The sequence below is a fragment of the Scyliorhinus torazame genome, chromosome 2, assembly GCF_047496885.1.
Source record: "Scyliorhinus torazame isolate Kashiwa2021f chromosome 2, sScyTor2.1, whole genome shotgun sequence".
Classification (NCBI taxonomy): domain Eukaryota; kingdom Metazoa; phylum Chordata; class Chondrichthyes; order Carcharhiniformes; family Scyliorhinidae; genus Scyliorhinus; species Scyliorhinus torazame.
The window spans coordinates 44395260-44410931 of NC_092708.1; the positions used below are offsets into that span (position 1 = coordinate 44395260).

The 15672-nt window shown below is 49.0% G+C and overlaps 1 protein-coding gene across 1 annotated transcript in view; it reads right to left on the bottom strand.

Annotated features, from left to right (window-relative positions):
* LOC140387839 (protein mono-ADP-ribosyltransferase PARP14-like) overlaps positions 1-15672 on the bottom strand; it is a 209652-nt gene that overhangs the window by 48275 nt on the left and 145705 nt on the right. The window contains 2 exon segments of the mRNA XM_072471037.1: positions 11336-11459; positions 12898-13064. Of these exon segments, the coding sequence (XP_072327138.1) occupies positions 11336-11459; positions 12898-13064 (291 nt within the window).

A 15672-nucleotide genomic window follows, 5' to 3' on the forward strand; every position in this document is an offset into this window, starting at 1 on the left:
CCCGCAACCTGCCCTACTCCATCGAGGAGGTCAGGACTGCCACCAGGGACTGCCAAATCTGCACGGAGTGCAAACCGCACTTCTACCGGCCAGAGAAAGCGCACCTGATAAAGGCTTCCCGTCCCTTTGAACGCCTCAGCATGGACTTCAAAGGCTCCCTCCCCTCCACCGATCGCAAAATGTACTTCCTGAACGTGATTGACGAGTACTCCCGGTTCCCATTCGCCATCCCCTGCCCCGACATGACTGCCACCACCGTCATCAAGGCCCTCCATAGCATCTTTGCACTGTTCGGGTTCCCTGCTCACATACACAGTGATAGGCGGTCCTCCTTTATGAGCGACGAACTGCGTCAATTCCTGCTCAGCAAGGGCATCGCCTCGAGCAGGACGACCAGTTACAACCCCTGGGGTTACGGACAGGTAGAGAGGGAGAACGGAACGGTCTGGAAGACCGTCCTACTGGCCCTACAGTCCAGGAACCTCCCAGTCTCGCGCTGGCAAGAAGTCTTCCCAGATGCCCTCCACTCCATCCGATCATTACTCTGTACGACCACCAATCAGACACCTCACGAATGTCTCCTTGTCTTCCCTAGGAAGTCCTGCTCTGCGACCTCGCTCCCGACCTGGCTGGCAGCACCAGTACGCATCCTGCTCCGAAAACATGTGCGGGCGCACAAGTCGGACCCGTTGGTTGAGAGGGTCCATCTGCTCCATGCTAACCCCCAGTACGCCTACGTGGCGTACCCCGATGGCAGACAAGATAGGGTCTCCCTACGGGACCTGGCGCCTGCCGGAACTCCACGCACATTCCAGCCACCAGTCCCGCCCTCCCCTCCACCGCAGCACCTTACAGGAGGATCGGTCCTTCCGCCGCCCCCCGTCTAGGCCCCCCCACCCACCGACTCCCCTGCAGGCTGACCTTCCCAGGTCAGCCGTTTTCCCCACCAGCGCCATCTAGGGGTGACGAAGCTGCCATGGAGATCGAAGCCACGCTCGCGGAGTCACAGACGCCCGAGCCTCCACCAGAGTCACCACCGAGGCTCCGACGATCACAGAGGACGACCAGGGCCCCCGACCGACTGATTGCTTAATTTTAACTGTAATCTGTAAATATAAACCATCAAATGTACATAGCTACCAGACTTGTAAATAGTTACTAAACACTGTACGGAGGTATTACGGTAACCACCATAACTAATTATACCATGTTGTTATGTTTTGTAGTTTCTGGCCATCACCCCCGCCGGACTCTTTTATTTTTTAACAGGGGGTGAATGTAGTATTATAGGTATTACGGTACCTGATAGGCTAAAGCACCATTGGTGGAAACTATGCTTTCTATTGGCTGGAGAGTATAATAGCTCTGCCCTGATAGGCGGGGTATAAGAACTCCGCCCATGCAGCCCTCATTCGGTACCTGAGCTGCTGGGGGAAACATCTAGCTTATTAAAGCCTTCAGTTGGACTACAACCTCGCTTTAGTGGTCATTGATCGGGCATCAGTGCCAAAACAACATTTGGACTTGTTTAACTTCAGGCCGTTGGCATGTGCATGGCGGAATACATTCTGGAGACGGGACACATGTTCTTCAGGGGTCGTGGACCATATGATGATGTCGTCCACGTACACGCGAACCCCTTCAATGCCTTCCATCATCTGCTCCATGATGCGATGGAATATCTCCGATGTCGAGATGATGCCAAATGGCATGCGATTGTCGCAGTATCTGCCAAAGGGTGTGTTGAAGGTGCAGAGCCTTCTGCTGGACTCTTCCAGCTGGATTTGCCAAAATCCCTGTGATGCATCCAATTTGGTGAAGAAGCGCGCGTGTGCCATCTCACTCGTGAGTTCCTCCCGCTTCGGGATGGGGTAATGTTCCTGCATGATATTCTTATTGAGATCCTTGGGATCAATGCAGATGCGCAGGTCCCCCGAAGGCTTCTTTATGCACACCTTTGAGCTGACTCAGTCAGTCAGGTCGGTGACCTTGGATATGATGCCTATTTGCTGAACATCCTTGAGCTGTGCCTTCAGGCGCTCTCTCTGTGGAGCAGGGACTCATCGTGGTGCATGGACCACTGGATTGGCATCAGGTTGTAGCAGAATCTTGTATCGATACGGCAACGTGCCCATCCCGTTGAACGCATCTGGATACTGGGCGAGTATGTCGCCAATGCCGGCCTGAAGATCCACATGGGAGGATGCTGTGGTGTAAATCCTTTTAATGAGGTTCAGCTACTTGCAGGCGTGCGCACCTAGTCGGGATGCCCTGTCCGGCGTAACTATTTCAAAGCGTAACCGTGCTTGTGTGTGTCGGTTGGATACGTGCAGATGGCAGGATCCCAGTGCCGTGATGGCATTCCCATTGTAATCCAGGAGCTTGCAGGCAGCTGGAAGGACCGTGGGGGGCTTCTTAATGCGTCTGAATTCTGCCTGTGAGAGGAGGTTGGCAGAGGCACCTGTGTCCAGCTTGAACTGGATGGGGCAGTGGTTGACCTTCATCACTGCTCGCCATTCGTCCTCGGAATCCACAGCTAGGATTGACTGGACTTGCGATGTGTCTGGTGTGGCATATTCACACATTGTAATAATGCCCACACGGTAGGCGTTGTCCAGGCATTCATCATCTGGATCTGTTGCACTGCCGGGATCAGAATCTTGTAGGCGTTGTTGCACACTCCGGATGCGCAATCGTCGGAATTGGGAGCGCTGGCTCCTGACTGGTGGTGCAGATCTGCACAGGGCTGCATAGTGGCCTGGCTTCCTGCAGTTTAAACAGCGTCTGCCTCTTGCAGGGCAGTGTTTCTTTAAATGGGCGGTGCCACAGTTCGAACACGTCATGACGTCAGCGTCCTGACGCTCTGTGCGTCGTTGTACATGCGCAGTGCGGTTCTCAGACGTCTGCACCTGCGCAGTGTGGGTTTTGGCCGCATTCGTTATCCCGTTCGCATCGTGCAGGCGTCGGGCCCCGGGAAGAGCGCGCGAAATGGCCGCTTTCGTCAATGTTGAGGCGCTGCATCCGGGAGATGGCCGCACACTCTCCGCCTCGTGGGAGGCTAGTTTATCATTTTCTGCCGTTTTGTACTGGGAATAGCGATTTTTAGCGTGCTCATACACTGTGCATGTTTCAATCGCGACTGGCTGGGTCATATGCTTGATCTTCAGTAACTTCTCTCTGAGGATCAGAATGAACTCCAAAAACGATTTGGTCACTGATCATGGAGTCAGTGATATCACCGAAGTTGCAGGATTGCGCTAGCAGTCTAAGGTTAGTTAAATATGAGGTGAAGGACTCGTCTTTACCTTGCAATCGCTGCTTGAATATGTAGCGCTCGAAGATTTCCTTGGTGTCCACCTCACAGTGGCTGTCAAACTTGTCCAGGATGGTCTGAAACTTTGTCTTGTCCTGGTCTTCGGCGAAGTGAAAGGAGTTTAATATTTCCAAGGCGTGATCACCTGCTGTGGTGAGGAAAAGAGTGATCTTCTGTGCATCAGACGCACCATTGAGGTCTGATGCTTCGACATAAAGCTGAAATTTCTGCTTGAATGTCTGCCAGTTGGCACTGAGATTTCCGGAGGTCCTGAGCTGGTGAGGAGCCTGAATCTTTTCCATTGTGCCGGTATACATTTGTTGGTCGTCACGGATCTGTGAGTTGAACTAACTAGATTGAACAGACTCCTGGTATCATGTTTTGTTATGTAATTGGGAATAACACAAGCTGCCACTTGATGCAGTTTTGAGTAAAAGATGCTCCAGACTTTGAAGTGTATTCAATGTGTTTTATTGAATTATTAGCACAGTTCTTAATGAGTTCAACTCTCTGCTAATTTAAATGTTATAACTCAGTCTAACTGAACCAGCCTTCTCTAAGCCACGTGCTGGGGTGTGATACTGAGGATACACCCTGTCTGTGGAAAGAGGCGGGTGTGAGTGCCTCATCCCTTTTATAGTGAGATACCACCCCTGAGTGTCCTGACTGCTCATTGGTCATATCTTATTCTATATGTTCATTAGCTGCATGTTTGCATATCATGACAGTGCTGACGACAGGAGGACTGGAGAAGGGGGTAGTGTCGGCAATTTACGGAGCAATTTTGGAAGAGGAGAAGACACCACTGGAAGGGATCAAAGCAAAGTGGGAGGAAGAGTTGGGAGAGGATATGGAGGAAGGGTTCTGGTGTGAGGTGCTCCGGAGAGTGAACGTCTCCACCTCGTGCGTGAGGTTGGGGCTGATACTGCTGAAGGTGGTACATAGAGCGCACCTCACGAGAGTGAGGATGAGCCGATTCTTTGAAGGGGTAGAAGATGTGTGAGGTTTGGGGGGGCCCGCAAATTATGTTCATATGTTTTGGTCCTGTCCAAAGCTGGAGGATTACTGGAAGGAGGTTTTTAGGGTAATTTCCAAAGTGGTTCCCGTGAAACTGGACCCAGGCCCTCAGGAGGCCATATTCGGGGTGTTGGATCAGCCGGGGTTGGAAACAGGTGCGGAGGCAGATGTTGTAGCCTCGTTGACCGCCTGAAGGGGGATCCTGATGGGTTGGAGAGCAACCTCTCCACCCTGTGCCCTGGCGTGGCGGGGGTCCTGTTGGAATGCTTGACTCTTGAGAAGGTTAAGTTTGGAGACTTCCGGGTGCGGCGATGACCAGCTGAGTCGCACGTTTCGGCAGCTCCCGGTGAAACGGACTTTTGGGCTCTTGATAGGAGCCCCAACGGCAATTTTGACGGCTAAAAACACTGTGCGGTAAACCAGAAGGGAATTCCCCCTGGATACGGATGAAAAAAGGAGGAGAAAGTGGCCGGATTGCAGTGGATCCTTTAGAACAGCGGCAAGGAAGGCAAGCAAAAACCAAGATGGCGTCGGAAGGTGGCAGTTTAACATGGGGCCCTGAACAACAAGAGTTCTTGAAATGCTGTGTGGAAGAGCTCAAAAAGGAAATGAAGAAAGAGCTGTTGGCCCCGATACTACAGGCAATCGAAGGGCTAAAGGAGGAACAAAAGACCCAGGAGCGGGAGTTTCGGGTCGTGAAGGCAAAGGCAGCCGAGAATGAGGACGACATACAGGGCCTGGTGGTGAAGACGGAGACGCATGAGGCACATCAGAAACGATGTGTGGAAAGGTTGGAGGCACTGGAGAACAACGCAAGGAGGAACAACCTGAGGATTCTTGGTCTTCCTGAAGGTGCGGAGGGAGCGGACGTCGGGGCATATGTGAGCACGATGCTGCACTCGTTAATGGGAGCGGAGGCCACGGCGGGTCCGTTGGAGGTGGAGGGAGCATACCGAGTGATGGCGCGAGGACCGAGAGCAGGAGAAATTCCCAGAGCCATAGTGGTGAGATTCCTCCGTTTTAAGGATAGAGAAATGGTCCTTAGATGGGCAAAGAAAACTCGGAGCAGTAAATGGGAGAACGCGGTGATCCGCGTTTATCAAGACTGGAGTGTGGAGGTGGCGAGAAGGAGGGCGAGCTTTAATCGGGCCAAGGCGGTGCTTCATAAAAAGAAGATAAAATTTGGAATGCTGCAACCGGCAAGACTGTGGGTCACATATCGAGGGAGGCACCACTACTTTGAGACGGCGGATGAAGCGTGGACTTTTATTGTGGAAGGAAAAACTGGAATGAGCGGGTTATTAAAAAGAACGTTTGAACAAAGTGGTGGGGCGAATGTGGGGGGCGAAGAGGGGGGTTAAAAAGGGGGGAAAAGAGGAGTTTTCTGGACTAATCCTGCGATGTGGTAACTTTTCTCTCTTCCACAGGTGGTGATGGGGGGAGGAGGGGAGGTGGAGGAGATGGGGCGTTGGCCATTGGGGGCGGGGCCAAGGGAGAAGCGCGGGCTTGGTTCCCGCGCTATGATAATCATGGCGGGAATAGAGAAGCAGGAAGGAGGGGGCGTCGCACGGTGCGAGCCGAGGTCACGGGGGGAAGCCGAGGTCGGCCAGAGTTTGCTGACTTCTGGGAGCAACATGGGGGGAGTAATTACGCAAGCGGGGGATCTAGCGGGGGGGGGGGGGGGTGGGAGGGGAGAATTACTGGGTTGCTGCTGCTGGGGAGAGGGGGGAGCTTGTATGGGAGGGGATGGGCGGGGGGGGGCACCTCCTGGGGGAGATACAGCTGCGTGGGTACCGGGTGAGGAGTTGGAAAAAGGGGATGGCTAATCGACAAGGGGTGGGGGTAGGAAGCCCCCCAACCCGGCTGATCACGTGGAACGTGAGAGGGCTGAACGGGCCGATAAAGAGGGCACGGGTACTCGCACACCTTAAGAAACTTAAGGCAGATGTGGTTATGTTACAGGAAACGCACCTGAAACTGATAGACCAGGTTAGGCTACGCAAAGGATGGGTGGGGCAGGTGTTCCATTCGGGGCTAGATGCGAAAAACAGGGGGGTGGCTATATTAGTGGGGAAGCGGGTAATGTTCGAGGCAAAGACTATAGTGGCGGATAACGGGGGCAGATACGTGATGGTGAGTGGCAAACTACAGGGGGAGACGGTGGTTTTGGTAAACGTATATGCCCCGAACTGGGATGATGCCAATTTTATGAGGCGGATGCTAGGACGCATTCCGGACCTAGAGATGGGAAAGCTGATAATGGGGGGAGATTTTAATACGGTGTTGGAACCAGGGCTGGATAGGTCGAAGTCCAGGACTGGAAGGAGGCCGGCAGCAGCCAAGGTACTTAAAGATTTTATGGAGCAGATGGGAGGTGTAGACCCATGGAGATTTAGCAGACCTAGGAGTAAGGAGTTCTCGTTTTTCTCCTATGTCCATAAAGCCTACTCGCGAATAGACTTTTTTGTGCTGGGAAGGGCGTTGATCCCGAAGGTGAGGGGAACGGAGTATACGGCTATAGCCATTTCGGATCACGCTCCACACTGGGTAGACTTGGAGATAGGGGAGGAAACAGGAGGGCGCCCACCCTGGAGAATAGACATGGGACGAATGGCAGATGAGGGGGTGTGTCTAAGGGTGAGGGGGTGCATTGAAAAGTACTTGGAACTCAATGATAATGGGGAGGTCCAGGTGGGAGTGGTCTGGGAGGCGTTGAAGGCGGTGGTTAGAGGGGAGCTGATATCAATAAGGGCACATAAAGGGAAGCAGGAGAGTAAGGAACGGGAGCGGTTGCTGCAAGAACTTTTGAGGGTGGACAGACAATATGCGGAAGCACCGGAGGAGGGACTGTACAGGGAAAGGCAAAGGCTACATGTAGAATTTGACTTGCTGACTACGGGCACTGCAGAGGCACAATGGAGGAAGGCACAGGGTGTTCAGTACAAATATGGGGAGAAGGCGAGCAGGTTGCTGGCACACCAATTGAGGAAAAGGGGAGCAGCGAGGGAAATAGGGGGAGTGAGGGATGAGGAAGGAGAGATGGAGCGGGGAGCGGAGAGAGTGAATGGAGTGTTCAAGACATTTTATAAAAAATTATATGAAGCTCAACCCCCGGATGGGAGGGAGAGAATGATGGGCTTCTTGGATCGGCTGGAATTTCCCAAGGTGGAAGAGCAGGAAAGGGTGGGACTGGGAGCACAGATCGAGGTAGAAGAAGTGGTGAAAGGAATTAGGAGCATGCAGGCGGGAAAGGCCCCGGGACCGGATGGATTCCCAGTCGAATTCTATAGAAAATATGTGGACTTGCTCGCCCCGGTATTGACGAGGACCTTTAATGAGGCAAAGGAAAGGGGACAACTGCCCCCGACTATGTCTGAAGCAACGATATCGCTTCTCTTAAAGAAGGAAAAGGACCCGCTACAATGCGGGTCCTATAGACCTATTTCCCTCCTAAATGTAGATGCCAAGATCCTGGCCAAGGTAATGGCAATGAGAATAGAGGAATATGTCCCGGGGGTGGTCCACGAGGACCAAACTGGGTTTGTGAAGGGGAGACAGCTGAACACGAATATACGGAGGCTGTTAGGGGTAATGATGATGGCCCCACCAGAGGGGGAAACGGAGATAGTAGTGGCGATGGATGCCGAGAAAGCATTTGATAGAGTGGAGTGGGATTATTTGTGGGAGGTGTTGAGGAGATTTGGTTTTGGAGAGGGGTATGTTAGATGGGTGCAGCTGTTGTATAGGGCCCCGATGGCGAGCGTGGTCACGAATGGACGGGGATCTGCATATTTTCGGCTCCATAGAGGGACAAGGCAGGGATGCCCTCTGTCCCCATTATTGTTTGCACTGGCGATTGAGCCCCTGGCGATAGCGTTGAGGGGTTCAAAGAAGTGGAGGGGAGTACTTAGAGGAGGAGAAGAACACCGGGTATCTTTGTATGCGGACGATTTGTTACTATACGTGGCAGACCCGGCGGAGGGGATGCCAGGAATAATGTGGATACTTGGGGAGTTTGGGGATTTTTCAGGGTATAAATTGAACATGGGGAAAAGTGAGTTGTTTGTGGTGCATCCAGGGGAGCAGAGTAGAGAAATAGAGGACCTACCGTTGGGGAAGGTAACAAGGGACTTGCGTTACCTGGGGATCCAGATAGCCAAGAATTGGGGCACATTGCATAGGTTAAATTTAACGCGGTTGGTGGAACAAATGGAGGAGGATTTCAAGAGATGGGATATGGTATCCCTGTCACTGGCAGGGAGGGTGCAGGCGGTTAAGATGGTGGTCCTCCCGAGATTCCTCTTTGTGTTTCAGTGCCTCCCGGTGGTGATCACGAAGGCTTTTTTAAAAAGGATTGAAAAGAGCATCATGGGTTTTGTGTGGGCCGGGAAGACCCCGAGAGTGAGGAAGGGATTCTTACAGCATAGCAGGGATAGGGGGGGGGCTGGCACTACCGAGCCTAAGTGAGTATTATTGGGCCGCTAATATTTCAATGGTGAGTAAGTGGATGGGAGAGGAGGAGGGAGCGGCGTGGAAGAGATTAGAGAGGGCGTCCTGTAGGGGGACTAGCCTACAGGCTATGGTGACAGCCCCATTGCCGTTCTCACCGAGGAACTACACCACAAGCCCGGTGGTGGTGGCTACACTGAAGATTTGGGGACAGTGGAGACGGCATAGGGGAAAGACTGGAGCCTTGGGGGGGTCCCCGATAAGAAACAACCATAGGTTTGCCCCGGGGGGAATGGATGGGGGATATGGAATGTGGCAAAGAGCAGGAATAACGCAACTGAAAGATCTGTTTGTGGATGGGAAGTTTGCGAGTCTGGGAGCGCTGACCGAGAAATATGGGTTGCCCCAAGGGAATGCATTCAGGTATATGCAACTGAGGGCTTTTGCGAGGCAACAGGTGAGGGAATTCCCGCAGCTCCCGACACAAGAGGTGCAGGACAGAGTGATCTCAAAGACATGGGTGGGGGATGGTAAGGTGTCAGATATATATAGGGAAATGAGGGACGAAGGGGAGACTATGGTAGATGAACTAAAAGGGAAATGGGAAGAAGAGCTGGGGGAGGAGATCGAGGAGGGGCTGTGGGCAGATGCCCTAAGCAGGGTAAACTCGTCGTCCTCGTGTGCCAGGCTAAGCCTGATTCAGTTTAAGGTATTACACAGGGCGCATATGACTGGAGCACGGCTCAGTACATTTTTTGGGGTGGAGGATAGGTGTGCGAGGTGCTCGAGAAGCCCAGCGAATCATACCCATATGTTTTGGTCATGCCCGGCACTACAGGGGTTTTGGATGGGGGTGACAAAGGTGCTTTCAAAAGTAGTAGGGGTCCGGGTCGAACCAAGCTGGGGGTTGGCTATATTTGGGGTTGCACAAGAGCCGGGAGTGCAGGAGGCGAGAGAGGCCGATGTTTTGGCCTTTGCGTCCCTAGTAGCCCGGCGTAGGATATTGCTAATGTGGAAAGAAGCCAAGCCCCCGGGGGTGGAGACCTGGATAAATGACATGGCAGGGTTTATAAAGCTAGAGCGGATTAAGTTCGTCCTAAGGGGGTCGGCTCAAGGGTTCACCAGGCGGTGGCAACCGTTCGTCGAATACCTCGCAGAAAGATAGATGGAATGGAAAAAAGAAGGCAGCAGCAGCAGCCCAGGATCGGGGGAGGGGGGAGGGAACCAGAAGGACTCTCAGGGTTGTTAATATATACTGTATAATATGTATAGGTCGTTGCAACAGATAATTATATATTGGACTGTTAAATTATATTTTTGGAGAGTGTTACTTGTGATAAAGCAGTTGCCAATTAGGGTTAGTTTTCATTTTTGTTATTTATTATTTATTCATTTTTTGTTCATAAAATAGGTCATTGTTATTTGTGTTGTTATAATATTGTGTAAAGGATGCACAATGTACTGTGTTGGTTGACCAAAAATTTTCAATAAAATATTTATTAAAAAAAAGAGAAGGTTAAGTTTGAACTGAGGGGAAGGATGGAGGTGTTCTCCAATTCATGGGCATTATTCATTATGCACTTTCAAGAACTGGATAACATCGAACATTAGTTGAGGGGTGGGGGGGGGGTGTTGGGAGAGTTGAGGGGAGGGGGGCTGTGTGTTAATGGTGACTATGGGTGATTCCTGATTCTTTTTTGTCATTTGTTTATGTGAACATGCGGGCTAATGTTTGGGGTTTGGTGGGAGGATGGGATCGTTGTTAGTGATATGGGGATTGACATATTTGTTACTGATTATTGCTTACTGAAAATGTGAAAAAGGAGGCGAATAAAAATATATTTTAAAAACAAATTGGGTTTGATGATTTTTGACAATGTAATTTTGGGCGTGATGTATCCAAAATAAAACAGAGTGCCGTTCTGGGCAGGATTAACAGGGTCATTCCCAGCGCTTGCAGTGCAGCGAAAGGCCCGGCTATCTATCGGCATGCTGTCTTGTTTTCATGCCCCGGCAGGGAAGCCGAGGTCACACTTAGCTGCATTTCCGGCACTGAGGAGCTCCGACAAGCGGAATCCTCAGTGCAGTAAGGGATCGGGACGCCATTTTTAAATGGCACTCCGATCTCACAACCCCCCCGACACAACCCCCCAATGTCCCAATTCGCCTGTCGGGGGTCTACGGGGCTCCCGCGCTCCACCACATTTGGGCAGGCACCCCCAGGCCCGATCCTCACCACAAGCACAGGTTGGCAGCTGGGCACTCCCAGCCTTGCCAGCATGGCAGTGCCACCTATGCACTCTGGAAGTGCCAGGCTGGCACACACGTAGCACTGCCAGGGTGCCCAGGTGGCACTTCCAGAAAACTGGCTTGAATGCATTTTTGAAACACTTCCTCGAAGCTACTTCGAAAACCTGACGGGCCCTATGACCCACTCCTACTGCTATTTGTTATGTTATTATAATACTCCCGTGAAATACCTTTGGATGTTTAAGGGTCACTAATGACGCAAGCAGTTGTTAGAAAGCTGAAGTCCGAGCAAACATTTGCACTCACCCTTGCACCGGTCAAGTTCGATATTTGTGCAGTTTACGATCGCGTCAGTCTGTTCTTCTGTGATGTCACCTTTAACAGCCATCACTTTCACTTTGCCAATGTTTAGTTCGATGGAGTTCACCAGCTGAAAGGAAAACATTTTGAGCATTCAGTATTTTTAGGATCCTTTTCTTTCTTTCCATGTGCACTTTGGTCTAACCAAGGGACTCTGCATTCAGCCTATTCCCTGGCTTCCACCAATCGAAGCACACAACGTAATTTAACCCATAGGTGGCAAAGTGAACAACTGGTCTATTGGGAAGTGGTTGATCTAAATGGCTAGGCCTCACTAACTTCCTGACCGATATGTCGATTAAAGTCAGGTGGCATGATGGTGTCACTGAGGGTCCCAGGGGGAACGATTGCTGCCACAAGGAATCTGAGCTATGAAAGGAAGCAAGGATAGGGGAGAATCAAAATGTCCTTGTTAGGCCCAGAGAAACACTTCTGATCCTCTTAACCTATCATGGATTTGAAAAATGTGTTAAAAATGTACCTTGCTGGGGCCTCATCTAATGAAAAAGCCATCAGTTCTCTTCCAATCGAGCCTTAATCCCGGACCAGAACTCCAACAGTGGCTAGGAGACTGGACAGAACCTCAATATTTGATTTTGATTTTGTCAGACTGTGAGGAAAGGACACCTCGCTTCAGGAGTGATTTCACAAAGAAATAGGGATGTGATATATTAAAACAAACTTTATTACTAACACAGTATTAAAATATCTTTAACATCACACAAGGAAATAGTGTGCAATTATCCCTTACATAATGCTATTCAATACAGTGACACAATAACCCTTAACTGCTATCTTTACTTCTACTCAAACAACAAAACCATCTCAGATCCCAGTCCACTTTTAAATACCGTTAAACTCAGGGATACTTGCTGTATAGAGATGTTTTGAATACTCCACTTTGAGAAAGAGAGATCTTTTGAGACTGCTTTGAAGAAAGAGACCTGACACCCTGTCAGAACAATGCAGAATCTCGGGCTGCATTTCTTCAGAAATCTTCGCAACTCACCTTCCGTCCAAAAAAAAACTAAAACCGAACCTCAATACCCGACTACTTCAACCTATGGCTCTTCCCATTAACTGCATCACCTTGTTGAGCTGAACACAGTGTCTCCAATTAACTACTCCCCAGGGAACCCTCTTAATATAAATAAAAATCCATTAGCCCAAACTTTTACGATACTTTAATTGCACCCCTTGTAGCCACAAAGCCTGGCTGCCTTACAAACCAGGATTTTAAAAACATGGCTGCAGGAGTCATACACACACTAACCCAGGCTTTTACTCCTTACTACACCAAATACATATGATACAATATCTCTGAAATTACTATATTCATCACATTAGGTTAAAATACCAGATTGAGTCCAAATGACTTATTTGTGGTGGGGCGTAGATTCTTACCAGTGAGGGGCAGGAAAGGAATGTGCATGTTTTCCAAACTTCATTTTAAATGTTGCATTGCCTGGTTTCATTATAATGCTGTAAAATGTTCTAGCTCCTCTTACCTGTTGTGATTTTTGGTGGATGACATCATAAAAAACATCGTACACTTTACATTCAAAGGCAACAATGTAGATTAGTCTGATAGCTGATTGTTTATTTTGTGATAAATGATTTCCAAATCCAATCAACATGCTTTCAATAGCGTCCTGTGGTTTCATTCCTCCCAAACCTGCAGAAAGACAATGTTGTAGCAAAATTAAATTAAAATGAAACCAGAAAGGATCTAAATCACTATTCGACATACCGTTGTTCAAATGATTGACTTTTATCACCAGTATCACATGCAATGCGGTACTAATTTGAAAGCTCGTTCGTCTATTTATTATTATGGTATGCAGATTGATTGCATTTAAACATGTTAAACATTAATTGCAGTAATTATTTACTCATTTGACTTACAGGATAAACAGTGCATTCATCAAATTGAGATCACTTGCCAAACTGTATCCTGTACTATATTTATATTTATAATTTTGTGTGGGATGGGCAGCTCTATTAACAAGTCCAGGTAGCATCAACTGGCTGGACGTCAAATGCTCAAGTGGTCAGGAGCTGGTTGTTGTGTTATGCTTCTTCATGTAGCATAAGCTGCTTCCTTTATGTATACTCTGACAAAGGAAGGTTCAGACTTGGAGATAGGTTTAACACATTTATTGAACAGTTAACAATTCTCCTACTTGAGTTTGACTCTCCTGCTGATCTTGCTATAGTAACTCAATCTAACTAACCAGTCTGCTCTAATCCATGTGGTGGGTGTGATGCTTCCGATCTGCCCCTGTCTCTCAGAGTGTCACCTGTGGAAAAGAGGAAGAGCATGTGTGCCCTATCCTTTTATATGGGTTGCCCCCTTGTGGTAGTGTCACCCCTGGGCGTCTTGACTGCCCATTGGTCATGTCCTATTCTAAGTGTTCATTAGCTGTATGTCTGCATGTCATGATGTCTCTGGTGCTCCCTCTAGTGTTTACTTAGTCCTAGTGTATCCACATTAACCCCTTGTGTATTTACAGTGATGCATATCACCACACTGGTGAGGGTGCGATTTGAAAATATCTGTCTTCTCAGGATTCTGACACCTCTGGGACAGTTTGAAATGGCTGGTGGGGTTGAGTGTAGGAACTGGTCTGTCACCATTTAATGACCTATTTAAGACTCGGGAGGTTATGCTGCAATTGTATAAGGTGCTAGTGAGGCCACACCTGGAGTATTGTGTTCAGTTTTGGTCTCCTTACTTGAGAAAGGACGTACTGGCACTGGAGGGTGTGCAGAGGAGATTCACTAGGTTAATCCCAGAGCTGAAGGGGTTGGATTACAAGGAGAGGTTGAGTAGACTGGGACTGTACGCGTTGGAATTTAGAAGGATGAGGGGGGATCTTATAGAAACATATAAAATTATGAAGGGAATAGATAGGATAGATGCGGGCAGGTTGTTTCCACTGGTGGGTGAAAGCAGAACTAGGGGGCATAGCCTCAAAATAAGGGGAAGTAGATTTAGGACTGAGTTCAGGAGTAACTTCTTCACCCAAAGGTTTGTGAATCTATGGAATTCCTTGCCCAGTGAAGCAGTTGAGGCTCCTTCATTAAATGTTTTTAAGATAAAGATAGATAGTTTTTGAAGAGTAAAGGGATTAATGGTTATGGTGTTTGGGCTGGAAAATGGAGCTGGGTCCACAAAAGATTAGCCATGATCTCATTGAATGGCGGAGCAAGCTCGAGGGGCCAGATGGCCTACTCCTGCTCCTAGTTCTTATGTTCGTATAAAGCCCCTGTTAAAGAAATGGAGCATTGTGGAATGTGGTTTTTAAAGCTGATTATGGTGAACCCGAACAATCTGCTGCATGTAATCTGGAGCTGTTGGTTCACCCCGAGCCAAAGGTAAGTTCCTCTAGTGACATTGAAAGTTATTTTGTCCTTCGGTAATTGCACCCGAACATGCACATCTAGTCCTGCTTCCTCATTCCCAACCATTTATTTGCTGTGATCTTCTGATATGCTGCCTATTCTCTTCAGCAAGGAAGTGGCAGGACCCAACATGGCTGATGACTGCCTTTGCCACTAGGATCAAGCAGGCAGCTCCCTTTTCCTGGAATCATTGGGTGCCAAGCTTGTATCCTACCAAATTAAGGAATTTATATTTACGAATAATTATGCATGTGTAATACAGTGGTGAGACAGTATCAGCATTTGGTATTTATCGGGGGTGTTGGGTGCTCGAATCCACTTTGAAAATCTTGCCCTATAAGCCGACAGTTATGTAAGTCAAATTACTGGATGCTTTCACTCTCAATGAGACATAATTTGGAACCTCTTCTAACCATTTATTAGTGAGCATTGAGCAGTGATTACCAGGCAAGGAGCTCATGACTTGTGCGGTGTCAATATGCTACACTTTATCCAGTGCGATATATCGACAAAATGTCCTAATATGGAAACTGAAGATACCGAGGAGGTTAGGCAATCAGACTCTATCAAAGGATCGAGGCATACAGACCACCTGGCCTCCACATTCATCTCCTGTCTCTGTTCAGTTCGTTAATCACAGCCAAGGTTGTGAGGATACAAAGATTCGTCTGCCTCTGAGTTAGGGCTGTGAAAATTTGTCTGAGTGTTTAAACACAATTGTTATTGACAGCAGCTGCAGTAAGTGTGTATGTATTGGGCAAGAAACAAATTATTATTGACTGTGGCAACACTAAAGCTGAACACCAGGTGATTTTCTTTATTCATTCTTGGGATGTGGATATCGCTGGCTAGGTCAGCATTTACTGACAATCTGTAAT